The sequence below is a fragment of the Scyliorhinus torazame genome, chromosome 25 (genome assembly GCF_047496885.1).
Source record: "Scyliorhinus torazame isolate Kashiwa2021f chromosome 25, sScyTor2.1, whole genome shotgun sequence".
Lineage (NCBI taxonomy): Eukaryota > Metazoa > Chordata > Chondrichthyes > Carcharhiniformes > Scyliorhinidae > Scyliorhinus > Scyliorhinus torazame.
The window spans coordinates 5103809-5127292 of NC_092731.1; the positions used below are offsets into that span (position 1 = coordinate 5103809).

General features: G+C 50.9%; 1 protein-coding gene across 2 annotated transcripts in view; it reads right to left on the minus strand.

Annotated features, from left to right (window-relative positions):
* Positions 1-2332: 2332 nt before the first annotated feature.
* LOC140402265 (leucine-rich repeat and fibronectin type III domain-containing protein 1-like protein) overlaps positions 2333-23484 on the minus strand; it is a 470908-nt gene continuing 449756 nt past the window's right edge. The window contains exons 3-4 of one of the 2 annotated variants that reach the window (XM_072489905.1): positions 3678-4066; positions 2334-3306 (exon numbers count right to left, since the gene is read on the minus strand). In XM_072489905.1, the coding sequence (XP_072346006.1) occupies positions 3275-3306; positions 3678-4066 (421 nt within the window). In that variant the 3' untranslated portion in view covers positions 2334-3274. Of the gene's footprint in view, positions 4067-23484 lie in introns of both variants that reach the window. The other variant, XM_072489904.1, reaches the window with a different exon arrangement.

Below are 23484 nucleotides of genomic sequence, written 5' to 3' on the forward strand. Positions count from 1 at the left end.
ACACCTGAGGAAGGAGCAGCGCTCCGAAAGCTAGTGATTCAAAACAAACCTGTTGGACTTTAACCTGGTGTTGTAAGACTTCGTACTGTGCTCACCCCAGTCCAACGCCGGCATCTCCACATCATTATTCTTTGGCCAGCTGTTTGATTTCCTGGTTTAACATCTTTAGCTCAGTGTTTATTTTTGGACTTCAGGCTTTTATTTTACAATTAATGATGCAATATAAGTTCAAGTCAGACTCCCTGCCCCATTGCAACCGGTTCTTCAAGGTCATTCTGCGAGGGAGGAGCAGTTTGCCAGCTTGTTCTCTGGCAGCCTGTCGCGATGGCTCTGGGCTTGTTTATAGCACTGGTTCAGAGGCAATCTGTTCCGAATACCCGGAGGGTGCATTCTCACGAGGATCCCTTCTAAATTCAACTCACCCTTATTCCAGTATTTGACAAAAGCTGCAGCAGAGAGACATTGATAACTAACGGGGTACAGCTGGCTGTTACATACTGCTTGTGCTCAATTAGACGGCAGCCTGCAAACTTGCTCTCAGGAATCCATTTATCTCTATATGACATACAGCACTGTACCATCTGGTGTGTGCAAGCCAGGGGGATGAGCTGTTCTCTGCTGGTGTATAATTACTATTAATTACTTCTCTGTATGTGTGTCTGTCTGTGTGTCTATGTGTGTGTGAATGTGTGTGTCTTTGTGTGTGTGAATGTGTGTGTCTGTCTGTGTGTCTGTGTGCGTGTGGTGTGTGCCTGTGACTGTGTGTGTGTGTGTGCGCGCGATGTTCTCAAATATATAATAGGCTTGAAGTTCAAAAGATAAATTTATGCACATCAAACTTTAAAAAAAATTAATGATGCAAACACTAATTCATAATTGAAAGAATTTAAGAAAGAAAATATATTCACCAAAGCAACGAGCTTCAGGGCAACATTGAGCGTTTTCGAAGATGAGGACGTCAGAAAAAGCGAGGAGACTGAAATCTGAGAGGAGGCCACAAGCCTTCACCAATCGACGGTGTTCATGGTAAAATTGTTTCTTTGCTAATATCGGCAGTTCGAGGCCCATGTCCTGTCCTGCTCTGTGGCTGAATTGACTATTTTAACATGGTGGGTGTATTGTAAATGTACAAAGAGGTGCGGAGCATTTATTTCTGAACATCTCCACTGATACAACCTCCCTCCCTCCTCAAAGGCTAATTGGTTCCCTGTGCCTACCCACCAGCTTCGAAGGACGTCTATGAGAGACGGCGTTAAGATAAAGAATGGCCCCCTTCTGCACTGCATGTTCTATGTCTAACTCTAGTCCTAGCCCTAATGATGCAGGAGAGAGATTGGATCAGGCGGGGGGGATCGGTGGGGGGTGGGGGGGGGGGGGGGGGGGGAGGGGGGGGCTGCGACCACGGGCTGGGAACCTGAGCAGGGTGTTCATCTTTTATCGTAGTGTGACAAGTAGGCTTACATTAACACTGCAATGAAGTTACTGTGAAAATCCCCTAGTCGCCACACTCCGGCGTCTGTTCGCGTACACAGATGGAGAATTCAGAATGTCCAATTCACCTAACAGCCCGTCTTTCGGGACTTGTGGGAGGAAACCGGAGCATCCGGAGCAAACCCACGCAGACACGGGGAGAACGTGCAGGCTCCGCTCAGACAGTGACCTAGCCACCGTGCTCACAATCTAAGGTGAGGGGAGGGACTGGGTGCAGGGAAGGGGGTGCCATCCAGTGTGCTGAATATGGATAGGATTGGGGGCAAGGCGACCGGTGGGAGAAGCGGACAGTATCCGGATTGGATCAAGGCTGCGGTTCTAACATCTGTTTGGGTAATGCTGAAAATTGGTTGAAATATTTACCAGCCAAAGACTCTGCTCCCTGAGATGCAGCTGTCAGTAAAACAACTGGGGTTTCATTTCAAAAATCACAATTATTTTATTTGTCTGTGGGTTACTTCTTCGAAGCTTGGACTGCGCCGTCCATTGTGACTGACCGCGCTCAACCCCAATACTCAATGTCCCACATGAGCAGTCGGCCAAAGGAAGCTTGGCATTTTCATCCAATTATAGGGGATCAAGACCTCCAGTAAACTGCAGGTTTTATAGTTTCAGTGCGGGGAGGGGGGGGGGGGCACAGTCAGGGTGGGGGGGGGCAGTCGGGAAGGAGGTGGGGGGGCTCTCTCTCGCTGTCTGGGAACAGGGATATGAGTTCATTCGATAAACATTCTCTAGCAGGGTGAAGAGGGTAAAGCACCAGGTATCAGCTCAGTCCGGTATCACAGCTCTGGGCCACCAGCTGATCCTTATCCACCCATTTCTCTTCCAAAGATGTGTGTGAGGAACTCCTCCAGCTTGCATTAACATTATAAACACATTCAAAGCTTAAAAAAAAAGCAGCAGTCAAGATGATGGGACAGGTTTTTAATATAAAAACATGTTCATCAACAACATTTTTTAAAAAAGTCATGGGTGGTACAACTCTTTACTATATATATATATAAATGTACAATACAGATACATATATCTATATAAATATCTGTATATTGATATAAAGACAGATATATAGATATTGTACATACGCTTACACAGAAATGTATCCAGACCAGCCAGATTCAACAAATATCAAACATGAAATCATTTGAGTTGGATAAACTGTCCAGCATATTTCAATTTTTCATCCCTCGTCTCTCCATAAATGCCTGCTTTATACACTTCTTATTTTCTAATTTCAATAAACATCTAAGCTGTGTCTTCTTTGAAAATGAGAGTGTTAATGACAGTAGTTTTTTTTGTCAGCGACTGATCCTCCCTGGGGTGGTGTGGAGTATTCAGAATGCACCATTATTCAACACAAATCCCTCTGGATTGCAAAGACTTGCAACGCTGGCGGGTGAGATGAAAAGGAAGGAAACCACGGGGAGAGCATCTAACGCCTCCCGTGAACGCGGCGCGGCGATGGTCACGTCTTTGGCCGCTGGCATTGGGGAGCTGTGAACATTCCCATTCCGAGGTCCCGGTATTGTGGTGATGTAAGGCACCGCAGCAGATGCAAAGGGATATATCCCAAAGTTTCCCTGCCCACTTGTTCCCTTGAAAGGTTTACCTCCGTGCAAATGTTAGCCCTGCATTAATGGCGGACTGGTGACAGATGTCCTGTCAATGAAGGTGAATTCACACCGTGCTTTCCAACATCCATTCGGTGCTGCTAAAGGCTGTTCTCTTGCTCTCCAGGGCAGTATCATCAGAGTTGAAATTGTGCCCACTGCCGGCCAGATTTGCCTTAGTCCGTGCTCTCCTTGGGTAACTGTGACTCTGGAATAGAGAATAGTCTCCATCAAACGAGTGTCTATGGTGAGCTCTCGAGATTTCACAGGGCAGAACAGATACATTGCTTAGTTTAGTTTTCTCCCTCCGAGGTAGACTGCCCTTGCTTGGCCTAATCAAACAGACTGACAAACTGGAGTCAGTTGTACTCCCTTCTGTCTGGCCCTCTTCAGAAGACAACTGAGCTTCCTTCTGGGAGTCTGTGCCCAGCATTGTCCTCCTGCATTGTGTGTGAGACAAAGTGTCTGCTGTCATCACAGCTGTAGTTTGAGGAAAATTGCCCTTTTCCCGAGACATGTTTAACAGCACAGTCACCGAGCCCATGGAGGGTTCACCAAAAATCTCCTGAATGGACTCACCTGAACCCTCGGCGAGTTTTGAAGTGGAGCGTGTCATTCCTCCGTTCTGACCTCCGTTGGTCTGCGAACACATGTTGTTCACCACAGTCTTGTGTTCCCCAGTGTTATTGTAGACCTTATACCTGATCATGAGGATGATAATGAAGACCAGTACAGAGGCCACAATGATCCCACCGATGATGATGATCATGGTCCCACCAAGGAACTGAGTGTGCACCGAGTGACATTGGGTATATTCTTGGTCAGTACTAAACTGGACACAGCCCACCACTCGTGTACCAGTCATTGATGTGATTCCATCATCATACACAGCCAGAATACACAGGTCATAGTCCCTTCCAGGCGCCAGGTCATTTACCAAGAAGGTTTTGCTTGCAGATGGAATCATTCTAAAAGATACAAGAACTTAAATTAGTAATAATACATATCTGGCAAAATGACATTTCCCATATTGCTGCAATCAAGGCATTTTTAAAATAATTTTGAATTCATCCGGATTTACGCGGGTTTTTCTTTCACCCCTGATCATTGAGGGGATTAACAGCTGAGCTCAAACTGGACAGTAAATCGTTAGCTTGGCTGATGTCAGTCAGGATGGTGGCAGACAAACTATAATTGGTCAGAACACTCCCTGGGCCAGGAGGGAGGAAGGAATGGGTCAGGGTACCCAACTGCTGGTCCCTATTCAACAAAACATGATGTGGAGATGCCGGCGTTGGACTGGGGTGAGCACAGTGTAGCGCAACAATTACTCACAAGTCGAGAAGTGATGAAGTCAATCGAGGCTTTATTAAGCAAGACTTGTTCCCCAGCAGCTCAGTTACAGAATGCGGCTGCTGGGAGAACCCGGGCTCTTATACTCCGCCTTGCTGGGTGGAGCCAGCAGGCGGCAGATCCAACCAGGACCCAGTGTTTGTCTGCCAATAGCCTCTCGGCATCACAGGTACCGTACTACCCCTAATACATACCGCCACACACAGTAAGAAGTCTTACAACACCAGGTTAAAGTCCAACAGGTTTTTTTCGATATCACGGAACAAAACATGGGTGTCAAGATCAAGGTGAGGTCAATGCTCCCTCAGGCAAAGCGATTTGCTGCAATGGAGACTTACACCTGATACTGGAGACCACCTGGTGTCCGTGAGGCTGGACAGGGGTCATTCTCGTCAGGAGGGGACTGGACAATGGAGGATGTGTGTTAACATGGCAGCTACTGTGTACGGTAGGCGGAATTAACAAGGTTAAAATTAGAGAGGGAGTCTTACCCTCATTCCTGTAGAAACTTCCAATAAATTACTTTTAGAACTATTGACTATTTGAATAATGGATGTTGACAATATCATCAGGGGAAATGTCTGGGAGTTATAAAACCAAAGGTGACATTTTACAGACAACGGGAATGTTACAAAAATTTGATAATATATTTATTTTGCATTGAAACACGGTCGTTGGTCGTGAGTTTTATATTTTTCTGTATGGGAAATTTCCTACAATTATTGGCACATTTTTAATAATAATCTTTATTAGTGTCACAAGTAGGTTCACATTAACAGTGCAATAAAGTTACTGTGAAAAGCCCCTAGTCGCCACATTCCGGCACCTGTTCGGGTATACAGAGGGAGAATTCAGAATGTCCAATTCACCTAACAAGCACGTCTTTCGGGACTTATGGGAGGAAACGGGAGCATCTGGAGGAAACCCACGCAGACAGGGGGAGAACGTGCAGGCGCCGCACAGACAGTTCTGAAGCTCCCTACATTATTGACACGACCATTGGACATGCTGAAAATAATGACACACTTCTGTGATCTTGTATAATTAGTGGCGCATTGTGGGACCACCTGTGACAATTGCCACACTCCTGGGGAGCCCCAGTTAGCAGATGATTCAAAAGACAATAGTGGCACTGTTACAGAAAACAATCTTCACCTGAATTCAGAAACTGAGGAATGAGGCCGGAAAGCGAATAGACATTCCGAAGGCTGGAATGCGGAATTCTCAAACCACTCCGCTTACACTGCACACCATGCCTGCCCGAGGAAGATAGGAATCTGACCTAACAGATTGTCCAGAGACCCTTTTCAAAACCGACAATGGCTGCACAGCATATCTCATATTGTATAAGTACGCGGTTCCTAAATCATTGCTCTGTGCAGCGTTGATTCATCATCAGAGCTTTGAAGGTGATAGGTGCAAACGTCTTGGGCTTCATTCAATATGAGCTTTCTTTGAGGTATTTGGCTGCCAGGTGATTCCCATGAAACAGTGGGTGCGATGGTAGTACAACAACAGCAACCTAGCAACTTTGTGGTGGGTCTGTTTTATCATCTGAAACCCATTGCTTTGCAATGGACTCACTGCAAGGCCTCCGCAGGTCGAGTTTCTGACCGGGCCATCCTCCCACCCGACATGCCTCCCTCTCCCTCCTCTTGTTTCAGATTGCGAGTGTCCTCAGTGAATGCAGGACAGAACAGAACTTCCATAAGATCTTATGGGGAAATAAACAAACATCTCAGAATGTATTTCTGACGGGGAAATATCACTTTGCAATAGCCCCAATCACTCCGCGTTTATACCATCATTTTAGTTAGCAGAGGCCATGTTGAAAGCATGATGGGGTAGTGGCAATGTTACTGTTTACATAGATACATAGAAGATAGGATCACAGGATGAGGCCATTCGGCCCTTCGAGCCTGCTCCGCCATTCATCACGATCATGGCTGATCATCAAACTCAATAGCCTAATCCTGCTTTCTCCCCATAGCCTTTGATCCCATTCACCTCAAGTGCTATATCCAGCCACCTCTTGAATGTATTAGACTCAACTACTTCCTGTGGTAATGAATTCCACAGGCCGACCACTCTCTGGATGAAGAAATGTCTCCTTATCTCTGTCCGAAATAGTTTACCCTGAATCCTCAGACTGTGACCCCTGGTTCTGGACACCCGCCACCATCAGGAACATCCTTCCTGCATCTACCCTGTCCAGTCCTGTTACAATTTTATAAGTCTCTCTGAGATCCCCCCTCATTCGTCTGAACTCCAGCGAAAACAATCCTAACCTAATCAATCTCTTCTCATACGTCAGTCCGCCATCTCCGGAATCAGCCTGGTTTGGGAATCCCGAGGTCCAGGCTAAGGTTCAGGGGACATGAGTTCGAATCCCACCCCGGCAATAGTGGAATTAAACTTGAATTATCAAAATTAAGAATTGAAATGTTAGGGGGTGATTTTGTCAATGGGAATGGGAGCAGGGGAAGCAAAATCTCCCAGGAGTTGAGAAATGAGAATCTCGCCGGCGAGATCTTGTTTCCTGATTTTCCTCGGCCGTAGCCAGTGACGTAAAGAGAGGTTCACAAGGAACGGGAACCTCATTTTAATATAATTAGTGAGCCCCCGACCACATGGGCCCCCCTCACTGAATATTCAAACCCTGTCATTGTGACGTCATGATGGCGAGGTTTACAACAGCCATTTAAAAACGTGACTCAGCCGGAGGGGCAAAGGCAAGTATAACCCCCTGGGGGAGAGGGACAGGCCTGGGTACTGCCCTGGCACTGATCCTAGGCACAGGTTGCACTTTAGGTTGGCATTGCTAGGGTGGTGGCCCCAATGCCAATGCTGTGTTGGGGGAGAACCCCCAATGCTTGTGGGGGCGGGGACGGTGTGGGTGGAGGGGGGGGGGTGTTCACAGGGCCGCTAGGTGGGGTTCCTGTCTGTGCTGATCAGGATCCATTTTTAAAGGGTGCCCAAATGTCTGTGGAGCCGGCCTTGCTGACTCGATCAGACCCCACCCCGTCACAGTGACGGTATAAATCACTGTTTCTTATCTTTCAGATCTGGTCTAAAGTCTGGACTGTGCAGCTGGAAAGACACAGAGCCTGACACAGACTGGGTTTCAGTCAGAGCCTGACACAGGCCGGGTTTCAGTCTGGGCCTGACACAGGCCGGGATCGGGTCAGAGCCTGACACAGGCTGGGTTTCAGTCAGAGCCTGACACAGACTGGGTTTCAGTCTGGGCCTGACACAGGCCGGGATCGGGTCAGAGCCTGACACAGGCTGGGTTTCAGTCAGAGCCTGACACAGACTGGGTTTCAGTCTGGGCCTGACACAGGCCGGGATCGGGTCAGAGCCTGACACCGGGTTTCAGTCAGATACTGGCACTGGCCGGGTTTCAGTCAGAGCCTGACACAGACTGGGTTTCAGTCAGAGCCTGACACAGGCCGGGTTTCAGTCAGAGCCTGACACAGGCCGTGTTAATGGTCTGGCTGTAATCAACCACCATCCAGAGCTTCTCCCCGGTCTTGACGACCACCACCTGAGCTCTCCAGGGGCTATTGCTGGCCTCTATGACTCCTTCCCGCAAGAAACGCAGGACCTCAAACCTAATAAATATTCTGTCCTGCATGCTATATCGCCTGCTGCGAGTGGCTACTGGCTTGCAATTAGCGGTGAGATTAGTGAAGAGGGAAGGAGGGTCGACTTTCAGAGTGGCGAGGCTGCACACAGTGAGTGGGGGCAGGGGTCCGCCAAAGCTAAGCGTCAGGCTCTTGAGATTACATTGAAAATAGAGCCCTAAAAGGAGGGGGGCGCAGAGGTCTGGGAGCACGTACAGCTGGGAATTAGTGTACTCAGCGCTCTGTACCGCTAAGGTTACCGTAGTGCTCCCTCGGATTTGTACCGAGTGCGACCCGGAGGCGAGGGAAGTTGTTTGTTGCGCTGGGAATATCGGGAGCGAGCAGCGGCTTACTACATCCGGGTGGATGAAACTCTCGGTGCTCCCGGAGTCGAACAAGCAAGGTGTCTCGTCCCCGTTAACCCGGACGGCTATCATTGAGCTCTTGAGGTGCTTGGGTCGCGACTGGTCCAAGGTGACTGCGCTGAGTTGAGCATAACCGGTGGCGTGGTCGGCTGTGCTGGGGCGGCCCCCCGGTAACTGTCCGAGCAGGTCGAGCGCCATAGCAGATGGCGTCCAAGATGGCGGCCCCCGTTGATCAAGTGTGGCGGGTGTCGAGGAAGATGGTGGCCAAAATGGCGGCCCCCGTGAGTCGCACGTGCTGTGCGGAGTCGGCAGGCACGCTGCCACATTGCGAGGTCTGCGAGCCTGAGAGTCGGCAGTCCGGGTCTGAGAGTTTGCGTGCTTAGGCTTGGCGTGGCAGACCCTGGCACAGGCCGTGTTTCAGTCAGAGTCTGACAGAGACCGGGTTTCAGTCAGAGCCTGACACAGGCCGGGTTTCAGTCAGAGTCTGACACAGACCGGGTTTCAGTCTGGGCCTCACACAGGCCGGGTTTCAACAGGGCCTGACACAGGCCGGGTTCCAGTCAGAGCCTGACACAGGCCGGGTTTCAGTCAGAGCCTGACACAGGCCATGATTCAGCAGAACCTGACACAGGCCGGGTTTCAGTCAGAGTCTGACATAGGCCATGTTCCAGCAGAGCCTGACACAGGCCGGGTTTCAGTCAGAGCCTGACACAGGCCGGGTTTCAGTCAGAGTCTGACACAGGCCGGGTTTCATTCTGGGCCTCACACAGGCCGGGTTTCAACAGGGCCTGACACAGGCCGGGTTCAAGTCAGAGCCTGACACAGGCCGGGTTTCAGTCAGAGCCTGACACAGGCCGGGTTTTAATCAGAGCCTGACACAGGCCGTGTTTCAGCAAAACCTGACACAGTCCGGGTTTCAGTCAGAGCCTGACACAGGCCGGGTTACAGTCAGAGCCAGACTCAGGCCGGGTTTCAGTTAGGGCCTGACACAGGCCGGGTTTCAGTCAGAGCCTGACACATGCCGGGTTCCAGTCAGAGCCTGACACAGTCCGGGTTTCAGTCAGAGCCTGACACAGGCCGGGTTACAGTCAGAGCCAGACTCAGGCCGGGTTTCAGTTAGGGCCTGACACAGGCCGGGTTTCAGTCAGAGCCTGACACATGCCGGGTTCCAGTCAGAGCCTGACACAGGCCGGGTTTCAGTCAGAGCCTGACACAGGCCGGGTTTCAGTCAGAGCCTGACACAGGCCGGGTTTCAGTCAGAGTCTGACATAGGCCGGGTTTCAGTCAGAGCCTGACACAGGCCGGGTTTCAGTCAGAGCCTGACACAGGCCCGGTTTAAGTCAGAGTCTGACACAGGCCATGTTCCAGCAGCGCCTGACACAGACCGGGTTTCAGTCAGAGCCTGACACAGACCGGGTTTCAGTCAGCGTCTGACACAGGCCATGTTCCAGCAGAGCCTGACACAGGCCGTGTTTCAGTCAGAGCCTGACACAGGCCGGGTTTCAGTCAGAGCCTGACACAGGCCGTGATTCAGCACAACCTGACACAGGCCGGGTTTCAGTCAGCGCCTGACACAGCCCGGGTTTCAGTCAGAGCCTGACACAGGCCGGGTTTCAGCAGAGCCTGACACAGTCCGTGCTTCAGTTAGAGCCTGACACAGGCCGGGTTTCAGTCAGAGTCTGACACAGGCCGTGTTTCAGCAGAACCTGACACAGTCCGGGTTTCAGTCAGAGCCTGGCACAGCCCGGGTTACAGTCAGAGCCAGACTCAGGCCGGGTTTCAGTTAGGGCCTGACACAGGCCGGGTTTCAGTCAGAGTCTGACACAGGCCGGGTTTCAGTCTGGGCCTCACACAGGCCGGGTTTCAACAGGGCCTGACACAGGCCGGGTTCCAGTCAGAGCCTGACACAGGCCGGGTTTCAGTCAGAGCCTGACAGAAGCCGGGTTTCAGTCAGAGCCTGACACAGGCTGGGTTTCAGTCAGAGTCTGACACAGGCCGGGTTTCAGTCTGGGCCTCACACAGGCCGGGTTTCAACAGGGCCTGACACAGGCCGGGTTCCAGGCAGAGCCTGACACAGGCCGGGTTTCAGTCAGAGTCTGACACAGGCCGGGTTTCAGTCAGAGCCTGACACAGGCTGGGTTTCAGTCAGAGCCTAACACAGGCCGTGTTTCAGTCTGAGCCTGACACAGGCCCGGTTTAAGTCAGAGTCTGACACTGGCCTGGTTTCAGCAGAGCCTGACACAGGCCGGGTTTCAGTCAGCGCCTGACACAGGCCGGGTTTCAGTCAGATCCTGGCACTCGAGTGTCTGGGAGGACTGAGTGAGTCCGCAGGTGCCATTGAGCCTCGCTATGAAATCCGTCTAAAAGCCCTCAACCAGAACAACACCATTGGGAGCGAGGCCACCAACAGGAGAAGTCCAGCTTGAAGTGGATTATTCCTAACCAGATCAGCCTGCAGTCAACCTAACCTGACTAACTAAGGTGTAACCTTATGGTGTAAATCATCCTGTGTTGTCTCCATGTTTAGGCTTTTGGTGGTAAAACTGTTGAATTTACTGCAAAATTGTGATTCTCAAACTCCCAGGATGTACAGTTTACAGTTCCTAACAATGATCCTCCCCAATTACCCAAGGCTGCGGGGCTGGCAACACTGATACACTCTGGCACTGATACCCTGGCCCTGGCACTGATACCCTGGCCCTGGCACTGATACCCTGGCACTGGCACTGATACCCTGGCACTGGCACTGATACTCTGGCACTGGCACTGATACCCTGGCCCTGGCACTGATACCCTGGCACTGATACCCTGGCACTGGCACTGATACCCTGGCGCTGGCACTGCTACTCTGGCACTGGCACTGATACCCTGGCACTGGCACTGATACCCTGGCCCTGGCACTGATACCCTGGCCCTGGCACTGATACCCTGGCACTGGCACTGATACTCTGGCACTGGCACTGATACCCTGGCACTGGCACTGATACTCTGGCACTGGCACTGATACCCTGGCACTGGCACTGATACCCTGGCCCTGGCACTGATACCCTGGCCCTGGCACTGATACCCTGGCACTGGCACTGATACCCTGGCACTGGCACTGATACGCTGGCACTGGCACTGATACCCTGGCACTGGCACTGATACCCTGGCCCTGGCACTGATACCCTGGCCCTGGCACTGATACCCTGGCACTGGCACTGATACTCTGGCACTGGCACTGATACCCTGGCACTGGCACTGATACCCTGGCACTGGCACTGATACCCTGGCCCTGGCACTGATACCCTGGCACTTATACACTCTGGCACTGATACCCTGGCCCTGGCACTGATTCCCTGGCCCTGACACTGATACCCTGGCCCTGGCACTGATACCCTGGCACAGGCACTGATACACTCTGGCAGTGATACCCTGGCACTGATACTCTGGCCCTGGCACTGATATCCTGGCACTGACACCCTGGCCCTGGCACTGATACCCTGGCCCTGGCACTGACACCCTGGCACTGGCACAGATACACTCTGGCCCTGGCACTGATACCCTGGCCCTGGCACTTATATACTCTGGCACTGGCACTGATACACTTTGGCTCTGGCACTGATACCCTGGCACTGGCACAGATACACTCTGGCCCTGGCACTGATACCCTGGCACTGGCACAGATACACTCTGGCCCTGGCACTGATACACTCTGGCCCTGGCACTGATACCCTGGCACTGGCACTGATACCCTGGCACTGGCACTGATACACTCTGGCACTGGCACTGATACCCTGGCACTGGCACAGATATACTCTGGCACTGGCACTGATACACTCTGGCCCTGGCACAGGTACACTCTGGCTGGGAGGCAGGGGATGCTCCCAACTGAGGCACAAGACCCCCTCCGCAAACGGAGGCCCACCGGCCCCTTATTCCTGTGCTGGCCCCTGGATAAAAGATGTCCAACAGATAAAGAAAGGGTGCTTCGCAAGAACACAAGGAGAGACGGTTTCAATATTGTCAGATCAGGGCACGCCCAGGATTCGCCTCATATTGTGATGATATCAGACATTTATTCTCTCTCGCACTGAATGGCACGTCCAGGCAGGGACACGGAGATGTGTCATTTTGCAGATGCAAGTGTTTTGTACCGTGCCAACACATTTTAGGAAATGCCAAGAGCATCATTCACTTCTGATGAGTCGACATAAAGAGATTTACCAGGATGATAACTGAATCTTCCGCGAGGCACAACCTGACATTTGTGACTGGTTTGTGCGGATGAAGGTGAGAAGTGTGAACGCTCGGGACTGCAGATTGTATACTGCAGACACTCAGGGGCTCAATTTTAGTTCCAGGATCGCGATCCCAATGCCAGGATGCATTTCGGTTTGGGACCCGGGAGGAGATTTTCAAGGAGGCAGAAGTTAAAGAGGCTAGCGCCCCATCAACACTCCCAGGACAGGTACAGCACGGTGTTAGGTACAGAGTAAAGCTCCCTCTACACTGTCCCCATCAAACACTCCCAGGACAGGTACAGCACGGTGTTAGATACAGAGTAAAGCTCCCTCTATACTGTTCCCATCAAACAATCCCAGGACAGGAACAGCACGGGGTAGATACAGAGTAAAGCTCCCTCTGCACTGTCCCCATCAAAACCTCCCAGAAATGGTACAGCACAGGGTTAGATATAGAGTAAAGCTCCCTCAACACTTTCCCTATCAAACACTCCCAGAACAGGTATAGCACGGGGTTCGAGACAGAGTAAAGCTCCCTAAACAATGTCCCTATCAAACACTCCCAGGACAGGTACAACACGGGGTTAGGTACAGAGTAAAGCTCCCTCTACACTGTCCCCATCAAACACTCCCAGGACAGCTACAGCACGGGGTTAGATACAGAGTAAAGCTCCCTCTACACTGTCCCGATCAAACCCTCATAGGACAGGTACAGCACGGGGTTAGATACAGAGTAAAGCTCCCTCAACACTGTCTCCATCAAACACTCCCAAGACAGGTACAGCACGTGGTTAGATACAGAGTAAAGCTCCCTCTACACTGTTCCCGTCAAACACTCCCAGGACAGGTACAGCACGTGGTTAGATACAGAGTAAAGCTCGCTCGACACTGTTCCCATCAAACACTCCCAGGACAGGTACAGCACGTGGTTAGATACAGAGTAAAGCTCCCACTACACAGTCCCCATCACACACACCCAGGACAGCTACAGCACGGGGTTAGATACAGAGTAAAGCTCCCTCTACACTGTCCCCATCAAACACTTCCAGGACAGGTACAGCATGGGGTTAGAGACAGAGTAAAGCTCCCTCTACAATGCCCCCATCAAATACTCCCAGAACAGGAACAGCGCGGGGTTAGATTCAGAGTAAAGCTCCCTCGACACTGTCCCCATCAAACAACCCAGGACAGCTACAGCACGGGGTTAGATACAGAGTAAAGCTCCCTCTAGACTGTCCCCATCAAACACAACCAGGACAGCTACAGCACGGTGTTAGATACAGAGTAAAGCTCCCTCTGCACTGTCCCCATCAAACACTCCCAGGACAGGTACAGCACGGGGTTAGATACAGAGTAAAGCTCCCTCTACACTGTCCGCATCAAACACTCCCAGGACAGGTACAGCACGGGGTTAGATACAGAGTAAAGCTCCCACAACACTGTCCCCATCAAACACTGCCTGGACAGGTACAGCAGCACGTGGTTAGATACAGAGTAAAGCTCGCTCGACACTGTTCCCATGAAACACTCCAAGGACAGGTACAGCACGTGGTTAGATACAGAGTAAAGCTCCCACTACACAGTCCCCATCACACACAACCAGGGCAGCTACAGCACGGGGTTAGACACAGAGTAAAGCTCCCTCTACACTGTCCCCATCAAACACTCCCAAAACTGGTATAGCACAGGGTTAGATAGAGAGTAAAGCTCCCTCTAAACTGTCTCCATCGAACACTCCCAGGACAGGTACAGCACAGGGTTAGATACAGAGTACAACTCCCTCCAGTCTCTCTTCATCAAACATCCCAGGACAGATACAGCACGGGGTTAGATACAGAGTAAATCTCCCTCTACACTGTCCCCATCAAACACTCCCAGGACAGGTACAGCACGGGGTTAGGTACAGAGTAAAGCTCCCTCTACACTGTCCACATCAAACACTCTCAGGAGAGCTACAGTACGGGGTTAGATACAGAGGAAAGCTCCCTCAACACTGTCCCCATCAAACACTCCCAGGAGAGGTACAGCACGGTGTTAGATACAGAGTAAAACTCCCTCTACACTGTCCCATCAAACATCCCAGGACAGATACAGCATGGAGTTAGATACAGAGTAAAGCTCCCTCTACACTGTTCCCATCAAACACTCCCAGGACAGGAACAGCACGGGGTAGATACAGAGTAAAGCTCCCTCTACACTGTCCCCATCAAACCCTCCCAGAACTGGTACAGCAAAGGATTAGATATAGAGTAAAGCTCGCTCTACACTGTTCCCATCAAACACTCCCAGGACAGGTACAGCACGGGGTTAGAAACAGAGTAAAGCTCCCTCAACACTGCCCCTATCAAACACTCCTAGGACAGGTACAGCACGGGGTTAGATACAGAGTGAAGCTCCCTCTACACTGTCCCCATCAAACACTCCCAGGACAGGTACAGCACGGGGTTAGATACAGAGTAAAGCTCCCTCTACACTGTCCCCATCAAACACTCCTAGGACAGGTACAGCACGGGGTTAGATACAGAGTGAAGCTCCCTATGCACTGTTCCCATCAAACATTCCCAGGACAGGTACAGCACGGCGTTAAATACAGAGTGAAGCTCCCTAAGCACTGTTCCCATCAAACATTCCCAGGACAGGTACAGCACGGGGTTAAATACAGAGTCAAGCTCCCTCTACACTGCCCCCATCAAACACTCCCAGGACAGGTACAGCTCGGTGTTAGATACAGAGTACAGCTCCCTCAACACTGTCCCCATCAAACACTCCCAGGACAGGTACAGCACCGGGTTAGATACAGAGTAAAGCTCCCTCTACACTCTTCCCATCAAATACTCCCAGGACAGGTACAGCACGGGGTTCGATACAGAGTAAAGCTCCCTCAACACTGTCCCCATCAAACACTCCCAGGACAGGTACAGCACGTGGTTAGATACAGAGTAAAGCTCGCTCGACACTGTTCCCATCAAACACTCCCAGGACAGGTACAGCACGTGGTTAGATACAGAGTAAAGCTCCCACTACACAGTCCCCATCACACACACCCAGGACAGCTACAGCACGGGGTTAGATACAGAGTGAAGCTCCCTCTACACTGTCCCCATCAAACACTTCCAGGACAGGTACAGCATGGGGTTAGTGGCAGAGTAAAGCTCCCTCTACAATGTCCCCATCAAATACTCCCAGAACAGGGACAGCGCGGGGTTAGATTCAGAGTAAAGCTCCCTCGACATTGTCCCCATCAAACACTCCCAGGACAGGTACAGCACGGGGTTAGATACAGAGTAAAGCTCCCACTACACTGTCCCCATCAAACACTCCCAGGACAGGTACAGCACGGGGTTAGATACAGAGTAAAGCTCCCTCTACACTGTCCCCATCAAACACTCCCAAAACTGGTATAGCACAGGGTTAGATATAGAGTAAAGCTCCCTCTACACTGTCCCCATCGAACACTCCCAGGACAGGTACAGCACGGGGTTAGATACAGAGTACAACTCCCTCCAGACTTGCCCCATCAAACATCCCAGGACAGATACAGCACGGGGTTAGATACAGAGTAAATCTCCCTCTACACTGTCCCCATCAAACACTCCCAGGACAGGTACAGCACGCGGTTGGTACAGAGTAAAGCTCCCTCTACACTGTCCCCATCAAACCCTCCCTGAACTGGTACAGCAAAGGATTAGATATAGAGTAAAGCTCCCTCTATACTGTTCCCATCAAACACTCCCAGAACAGGTACAGCACGGGGTTAGATACAGAGTAAAGCTCCCTCAACACTGCCCCTATCAAACACTCCCAGGACAGGTACAGCACGGGGTAGATACAGAGTAGAGCAACTTCTACACTGTCCCCTTCAAACATTCCCAGGACAGGTACAGCATGGGGTTAGATACAGAGTAAAGCTCCCTATGAACTGTTCCCATCAAACATTCCCAGGACAGGTACAGCACGGGGTTAGATACAGAGTAAAGTTCCATCTACACAGTCCCCATCAAACAGTCCCAGGACAGGTACAGCACGGGGTTAGATACAGAGTAAAGCTCCCTCTACACTGTCCCGATCAAACACTCCCAGGACAGCTACAGCACGGGGTTAGATACAGAGAAAAGCTCCCTCTCCACTGTCCCTATCAAACACTCCCTGGACTGGTACAGCACGGGGTTTGATACAGAGTAAAACTCCCTCTGCACTGCCCCCATCAAACACTCCCAGGACACGTACAGCACGGGGTTAGATACAGAGTACAACTCCATCCAGACTGTCCATTTCCAACATCCCAGGACAGATACAGCACGGGGCTAGATGCAGAGTAAATCTCCCTCTACACTGTCCCCATCAAACACTCCCAGGACAGGTACAGCATGGGGTTAGATAGAGAGTAAAGCTCCCTCTACAAGGTCCCCATCTAACACTCCCAGGACAGGTACAGCACAGGGTTAGATATTGAGTAAAGTCCCTCTACACTGGCCCCATCAAACACTTCCAGGACAGGGACAGCACGGGGTTAGATACAGAGTAAAGCTCCCTCTATGCTGTCCCCATCAAACACTCCCAGGACAGTTACAGCACGGGGTTAGATACAGAGTAAAGCTCCCTTTACACTGTCCCCATCAAACACTGCCACAAAAAGTACAGCACAGGGTTAGATATAGAGTAAAGCTCCCTCTACACAGTCCCCATCAAACACTCCCAGGACAGCTATAGCACGGAGGTAGACAAAGAGTAAAGCACCCTCTGCACTGTCCCCATCAAACACTCCCAGGACAGCGACAGCACGGGGTTAGATACAGAGTAAAGCTCCCTCTACACTGTCCCCATCAAACACTCTCAGGTCACGTACAGCACGTGGTTAGATACAGAGTAAAGCTCGCTCGACACTGTTCCCATCAAACACTCCCAGGACAGATACAGCACATGGTTAGATACAGATTAAAGCTCCCACTACACAGTCCCCATCACACACACCCAGGACAGCTACAGCACGGGGTTAGATACAGAGTAAAGCTCCCTCTACAAGGTCCCCATCTAACACTCCCAGGTCAGGTAAAGCACAGGGTTAGATATTGAGTAAAGCTCCCTCTACACTGGCCCCATCAAACACTTCCAGGACAGGGACAGCACGGGGTTAGATACAGAGTAAAGCTCCCTCTCTGCTGTCCCCATCAAACACTCCCAGGACAGTTACAGCACGGGGTTAGATACAGAGTAAAGCTCCCTTTACACTGTCCCCATCAAACACTCCCACAACAAGTACAGCACAGGGTTAGATATAGAGTAAAGCTCCCTCTACACAGTCCCCATCAAACACTCCCAGGACAGCTATAGCACGGAGGTAGATACAGAGTAAAGCACCCTCTGCACTGTCCCCATCAAACACTCCCAGGACAGCGACAGCATGGGGTTAGATACAGAGTAAAGCTCCCTCTACACTGTCCCCATCAAACACTCCCAGGACACGTACAGCACGGGGTTAGATACAGAGGAAAGCTCCTTCAACACTGTCCCCATCAAACACTCCCAGGACAGATACAGCACGTGGTTAGATACAGAGTAAAGCTCGCTCGACACTGTTCCCATCAAACACTCCCAGGACAGATACAGCACGTGGTTAGATACAGATTAAAGCTCCCACTACACAGTCCCCATCACACACACCCAGGACAGCTACAGCACGGGGTTAGATACAGAGTAAAGCTCCCTCTACACTGTCCCATCAAACACTTCCAGGACAGGTAAAGCATGGGGTTAGAGACAGACTAAAGCTCCTTCTACAATGTCCCCATCAAATACTCCCAGGACAGGGACAGCGCGGGGTTAGATTCAGAGTAAAGCTCCTTCTACACTGTCCCCATCAAACACTCCTAGGACAGGTACAGCACGGGGTTAGATACAGAGTAAAGCTCCCACTACACTGTCCCCATCAAACACTCCCAGGACAGGTACAGCACGGGGTTAGATACAGAGTAAAGCTCCCACTACACAGTCCCCATCACACACACCCAGGACAGCTACAGCACGGGGTTAGATACAGAGTAAAGCTCCCTCTACACTGTCCCCATCAAACACTTCCAGGACAGGTACAGCATGGGGTTAGAGACAGAGTAAAGCTCCCTCTACAATGCCCCCATCAAATACTCCCAGAACAGGAACAGCGCGGGGTTAGATTCAGAGTAAAGCTCCCTCGACACTGTCCCCATCAAACAACCCAGGACAGCTACAGCACGGGGTTAGATACAGAGTAAAGCTCCCTCTAGACTGTCCCCATCAAACACAACCAGGACAGCTACAGCACGGTGTTAGATACAGAGTAAAGCTCCCTCTGCACTCTCCCCATCAAACACTCCCAGGACAGGTACAGCACGGGGTTAGATACAGAGTAAAGCTCCCTCTACACTGTCCGCATCAAACACTCCCAGGACAGGTACAGCACGGGGTTAGATACAGAGTAAAGCTCCCACAACACTGTCCCCATCAAACACTGCCTGGACAGGTACAGCAGCACGTGGTTAGATACAGAGTAAAGCTCGCTCGACACTGTTCCCATGAAACACTCCAAGGACAGGTACAGCACGTGGTTAGATACAGAGTAAAGCTCCCACTACACAGTCCCCATCACACACAACCAGGGCAGCTACAGCACGGGGTTAGACACAGAGTAAAGCTCCCTCTACACTGTCCTCATCAAACACTCCCAAAACTGGTATAGCACAGGGTTAGATAGAGAGTAAAGCTCCCTCTAAACTGTCTCCATCGAACACTCCCAGGACAGGTACAGCACAGGGTTAGATACAGAGTACAACTCCCTCCAGTCTCTCTTCATCAAACATCCCAGGACAGATACAGCACGGGGTTAGATACAGAGTAAATCTCCCTCTACACTGTCCCCATCAAACACTCCCAGGACAGGTACAGCACGGGGTTAGGTACAGAGTAAAGCTCCCTCTACACTGTCCACATCAAACACTCTCAGGAGAGCTACAGTACGGGGTTAGATACAGAGGAAAGCTCCCTCAACACTGTCCCCATCAAACACTCCCAGGAGAGGTACAGCACGGTGTTAGATACAGAGTAAAACTCCCTCTACACTGTCCCATCAAACATCCCAGGACAGATACAGCATGGAGTTAGATACAGAGTAAAGCTCCCTCTACACTGTTCCCATCAAACACTCCCAGGACAGGAACAGCACGGGGTAGATACAGAGTAAAGCTCCCTCTACACTGTCCCCATCAAACCCTCCCAGAACTGGTACAGCAAAGGATTAGATATAGAGTAAAGCTCCCTCTACACTGTTCCCATCAAACACTCCCAGGACAGGTACAGCACGGGGTTAGAAACAGAGTAAAGCTCCCTCAACACTGCCCCTATCAAACACTCCTAGGACAGGTACAGCACAGGGTTAGATACAGAGTGAAGCTCCCTCTACACTGTCCCCATCAAACACTCCCAGGACAGGTACAGCACGGGGTTAGATACAGAGTAAAGCTCCCTCTACACTGTCCCCATCAAACACTCCTAGGACAGGTACAGCACGGGGTTAGATACAGAGTGAAGCTCCCTATGCACTGTTCCCATCAAACATTCCCAGGACAGGTACAGCACGGCGTTAAATACAGAGTGAAGCTCCCTAAGCACTGTTCCCATCAAACATTCCCAGGACAGGTACAGCACGGGGTTAAATACAGAGTCAAGCTCCCTCTACACTGCCCCCATCAAACACTCCCAGGACAGGTACAGCTCGGTGTTAGATACAGAGTACAGCTCCCTCAACACTGTCCCCATCAAACACTCCCAGGACAGGTACAGCACCGGGTTAGATACAGAGTAAAGCTCCCTCTACACTCTTCCCATCAAATACTCCCAGGACAGGTACAGCACGGGGTTCGATACAGAGTAAAGCTCCCTCAACACTGTCCCCATCAAACACTCCCAGGACAGGTACAGCACGTGGTTAGATACAGAGTAAAGCTCGCTCGACACTGTTCCCATCAAACACTCCCAGGACAGGTACAGCACGTGGTTAGATACAGAGTAAAGCTCCCACTACACAGTCCCCATCACACACACCCAGGACAGCTACAGCACGGGGTTAGATACAGAGTGAAGCTCCCTCTACACTGTCCCCATCAAACACTTCCAGGACAGGTACAGCATGGGGTTAGTGGCAGAGTAAAGCTCCCTCTACAATGTCCCCATCAAATACTCCCAGAACAGGGACAGCGCGGGGTTAGATTCAGAGTAAAGCTCCCTCGACATTGTCCCCATCAAACACTCCCAGGACAGGTACAGCACGGGGTTAGATACAGAGTAAAGCTCCCACTACACTGTCCCCATCAAACACTCCCAGGACAGGTACAGCACGGGGTTAGATACAGAGTAAAGCTCCCTCTACACTGTCCCCATCAAACACTCCCAAAACTGGTATAGCACAGGGTTAGATATAGAGTAAAGCTCCCTCTACACTGTCCCCATCGAACACTCCCAGGACAGGTACAGCACGGGGTTAGATACAGAGTACAACTCCCTCCAGACTTGCCCCATCAAACATCCCAGGACAGATACAGCACGGGGTTAGATACAGAGTAAATCTCCCTCTACACTGTCCCCATCAAACACTCCCAGGACAGGTACAGCACGGGGTTGGTACAGAGTAAAGCTCCCTCTACACTGTCCCCATCAAACCCTCCCTGAACTGGTACAGCAAAGGATTAGATATAGAGTAAAGCTCCCTCTATACTGTTCCCATCAAACACTCCCAGAACAGGTACAGCACGGGGTTAGATACAGAGTAAAGCTCCCTCAACACTGCCCCTATCAAACACTCCCAGGACAGGTACAGCACGGGGTAGATACAGAGTAGAGCAACTTCTACACTGTCCCCTTCAAACATTCCCAGGACAGGTACAGCATGGGGTTAGATACAGAGTAAAGCTCCCTATGAACTGTTCCCATCAAACATTCCCAGGACAGGTACAGCACGGGGTTAGATACAGAGTAAAGTTCCATCTACACAGTCCCCATCAAACAGTCCCAGGACAGGTACAGCACGGGGTTAGATACAGAGTAAAGCTCCCTCTACACTGTCCCGATCAAACACTCCCAGGACAGCTACAGCACGGGGTTAGATACAGAGAAAAGCTCCCTCTCCACTGTCCCTATCAAACACTCCCTGGACTGGTACAGCACGGGGTTTGATACAGAGTAAAACTCCCTCTGCACTGCCCCCATCAAACACTCCCAGGACACGTACAGCACGGGGTTAGATACAGAGTACAACTCCATCCAGACTGTCCATTTCCAACATCCCAGGACAGATACAGCACGGGGCTAGATGCAGAGTAAATCTCCCTCTACACTGTCCCCATCAAACACTCCCAGGACAGATACAGCACATGGTTAGATACAGATTAAAGCTCCCACTACACAGTCCCCATCACACACACCCAGGACAGCTACAGCACGGGGTTAGATACAGAGTAAAGCTCCCTCTACAAGGTCCCCATCTAACACTCCCAGGTCAGGTAAAGCAGAGGGTTAGATCTTGAGTAAAGCTCCCTCTACACTGGCCCCATCAAACACTTCCAGGACAGGGACAGCACGGGGTTAGATACAGAGTAAAGCTCCCTCTCTGCTGTCCCCATCAAACACTCCCAGGACAGTTACAGCACGGGGTTAGATACAGAGTAAAGCTCCCTTTACACTGTCCCCATCAAACACTCCCACAACAAGTACAGCACAGGGTTAGATATAGAGTAAAGCTCCCTCTACACAGTCCCCATCAAACACTCCCAGGACAGCTATAGCACGGAGGTAGATACAGAGTAAAGCACCCTCTGCACTGTCCCCATCAAATACTCCCAGGACAGCGACAGCATGGGGTTAGATACAGAGTAAAGCTCCCTCTACACTGTCCCCATCAAACACTCCCAGGACACGTACAGCACGGGGTTAGATACAGAGGAAAGCTCCTTCAACACTGTCCCCATCAAACACTCCCAGGACAGATACAGCACGTGGTTAGATACAGAGTAAAGCTCGCTCGACACTGTTCCCATCAAACACTCCCAGGACAGATACAGCACGTGGTTAGATACAGATTAAAGCTCCCACTACACAGTCCCCATCACACACACCCAGGACAGCTACAGCACGGGGTTAGATACAGAGTAAAGCTCCCTCTACACTGTCCCATCAAACACTTCCAGGACAGGTAAAGCATGGGGTTAGAGACAGAGTAAAGCTCCTTCTACAATGTCCCCATCAAATACTCCCAGGACAGGGACAGCGCGGGGTTAGATTCAGAGTAAAGCTCCTTCTACACTGTCCCCATCAAACACTCCTAGGACAGGTACAGCACGGGGTTAGATACAGAGTAAAGCTCCCACTACACTGTCCCCATCAAACACTCCCAGGACAGGTACAGCACGGGGTTAGATACAGAGTAAAGCTCCCACTACACTGTCCCCATCAAACACTCCCAAAACTGGTATAGCACAGGGTTAGATATAGAGTAAAGCTCCCTCTACACTGTCCCCATCGAACACTCCCAGAACAGGTACAGCACCGGGTTAGACACAGAGTAAAGCTCCCTCTATACTGTTCCCATCAAACAGTCCCAGAACAGGTACAGCACGGGGTTAGATACAGAGTAAAGCTCCCTCAACACTGCCCCTATCAAACACTCCCAGGACAGGTACAGCACGGGGTAGATACAGAGTAGAGCAACTTCTACACTGTCCCCTTCAAACATTCCCAGGACAGGTACAGCATGGGGTTAGATACAGAGTAAAGCTCCCTATGAACTGTTCCCATCAAA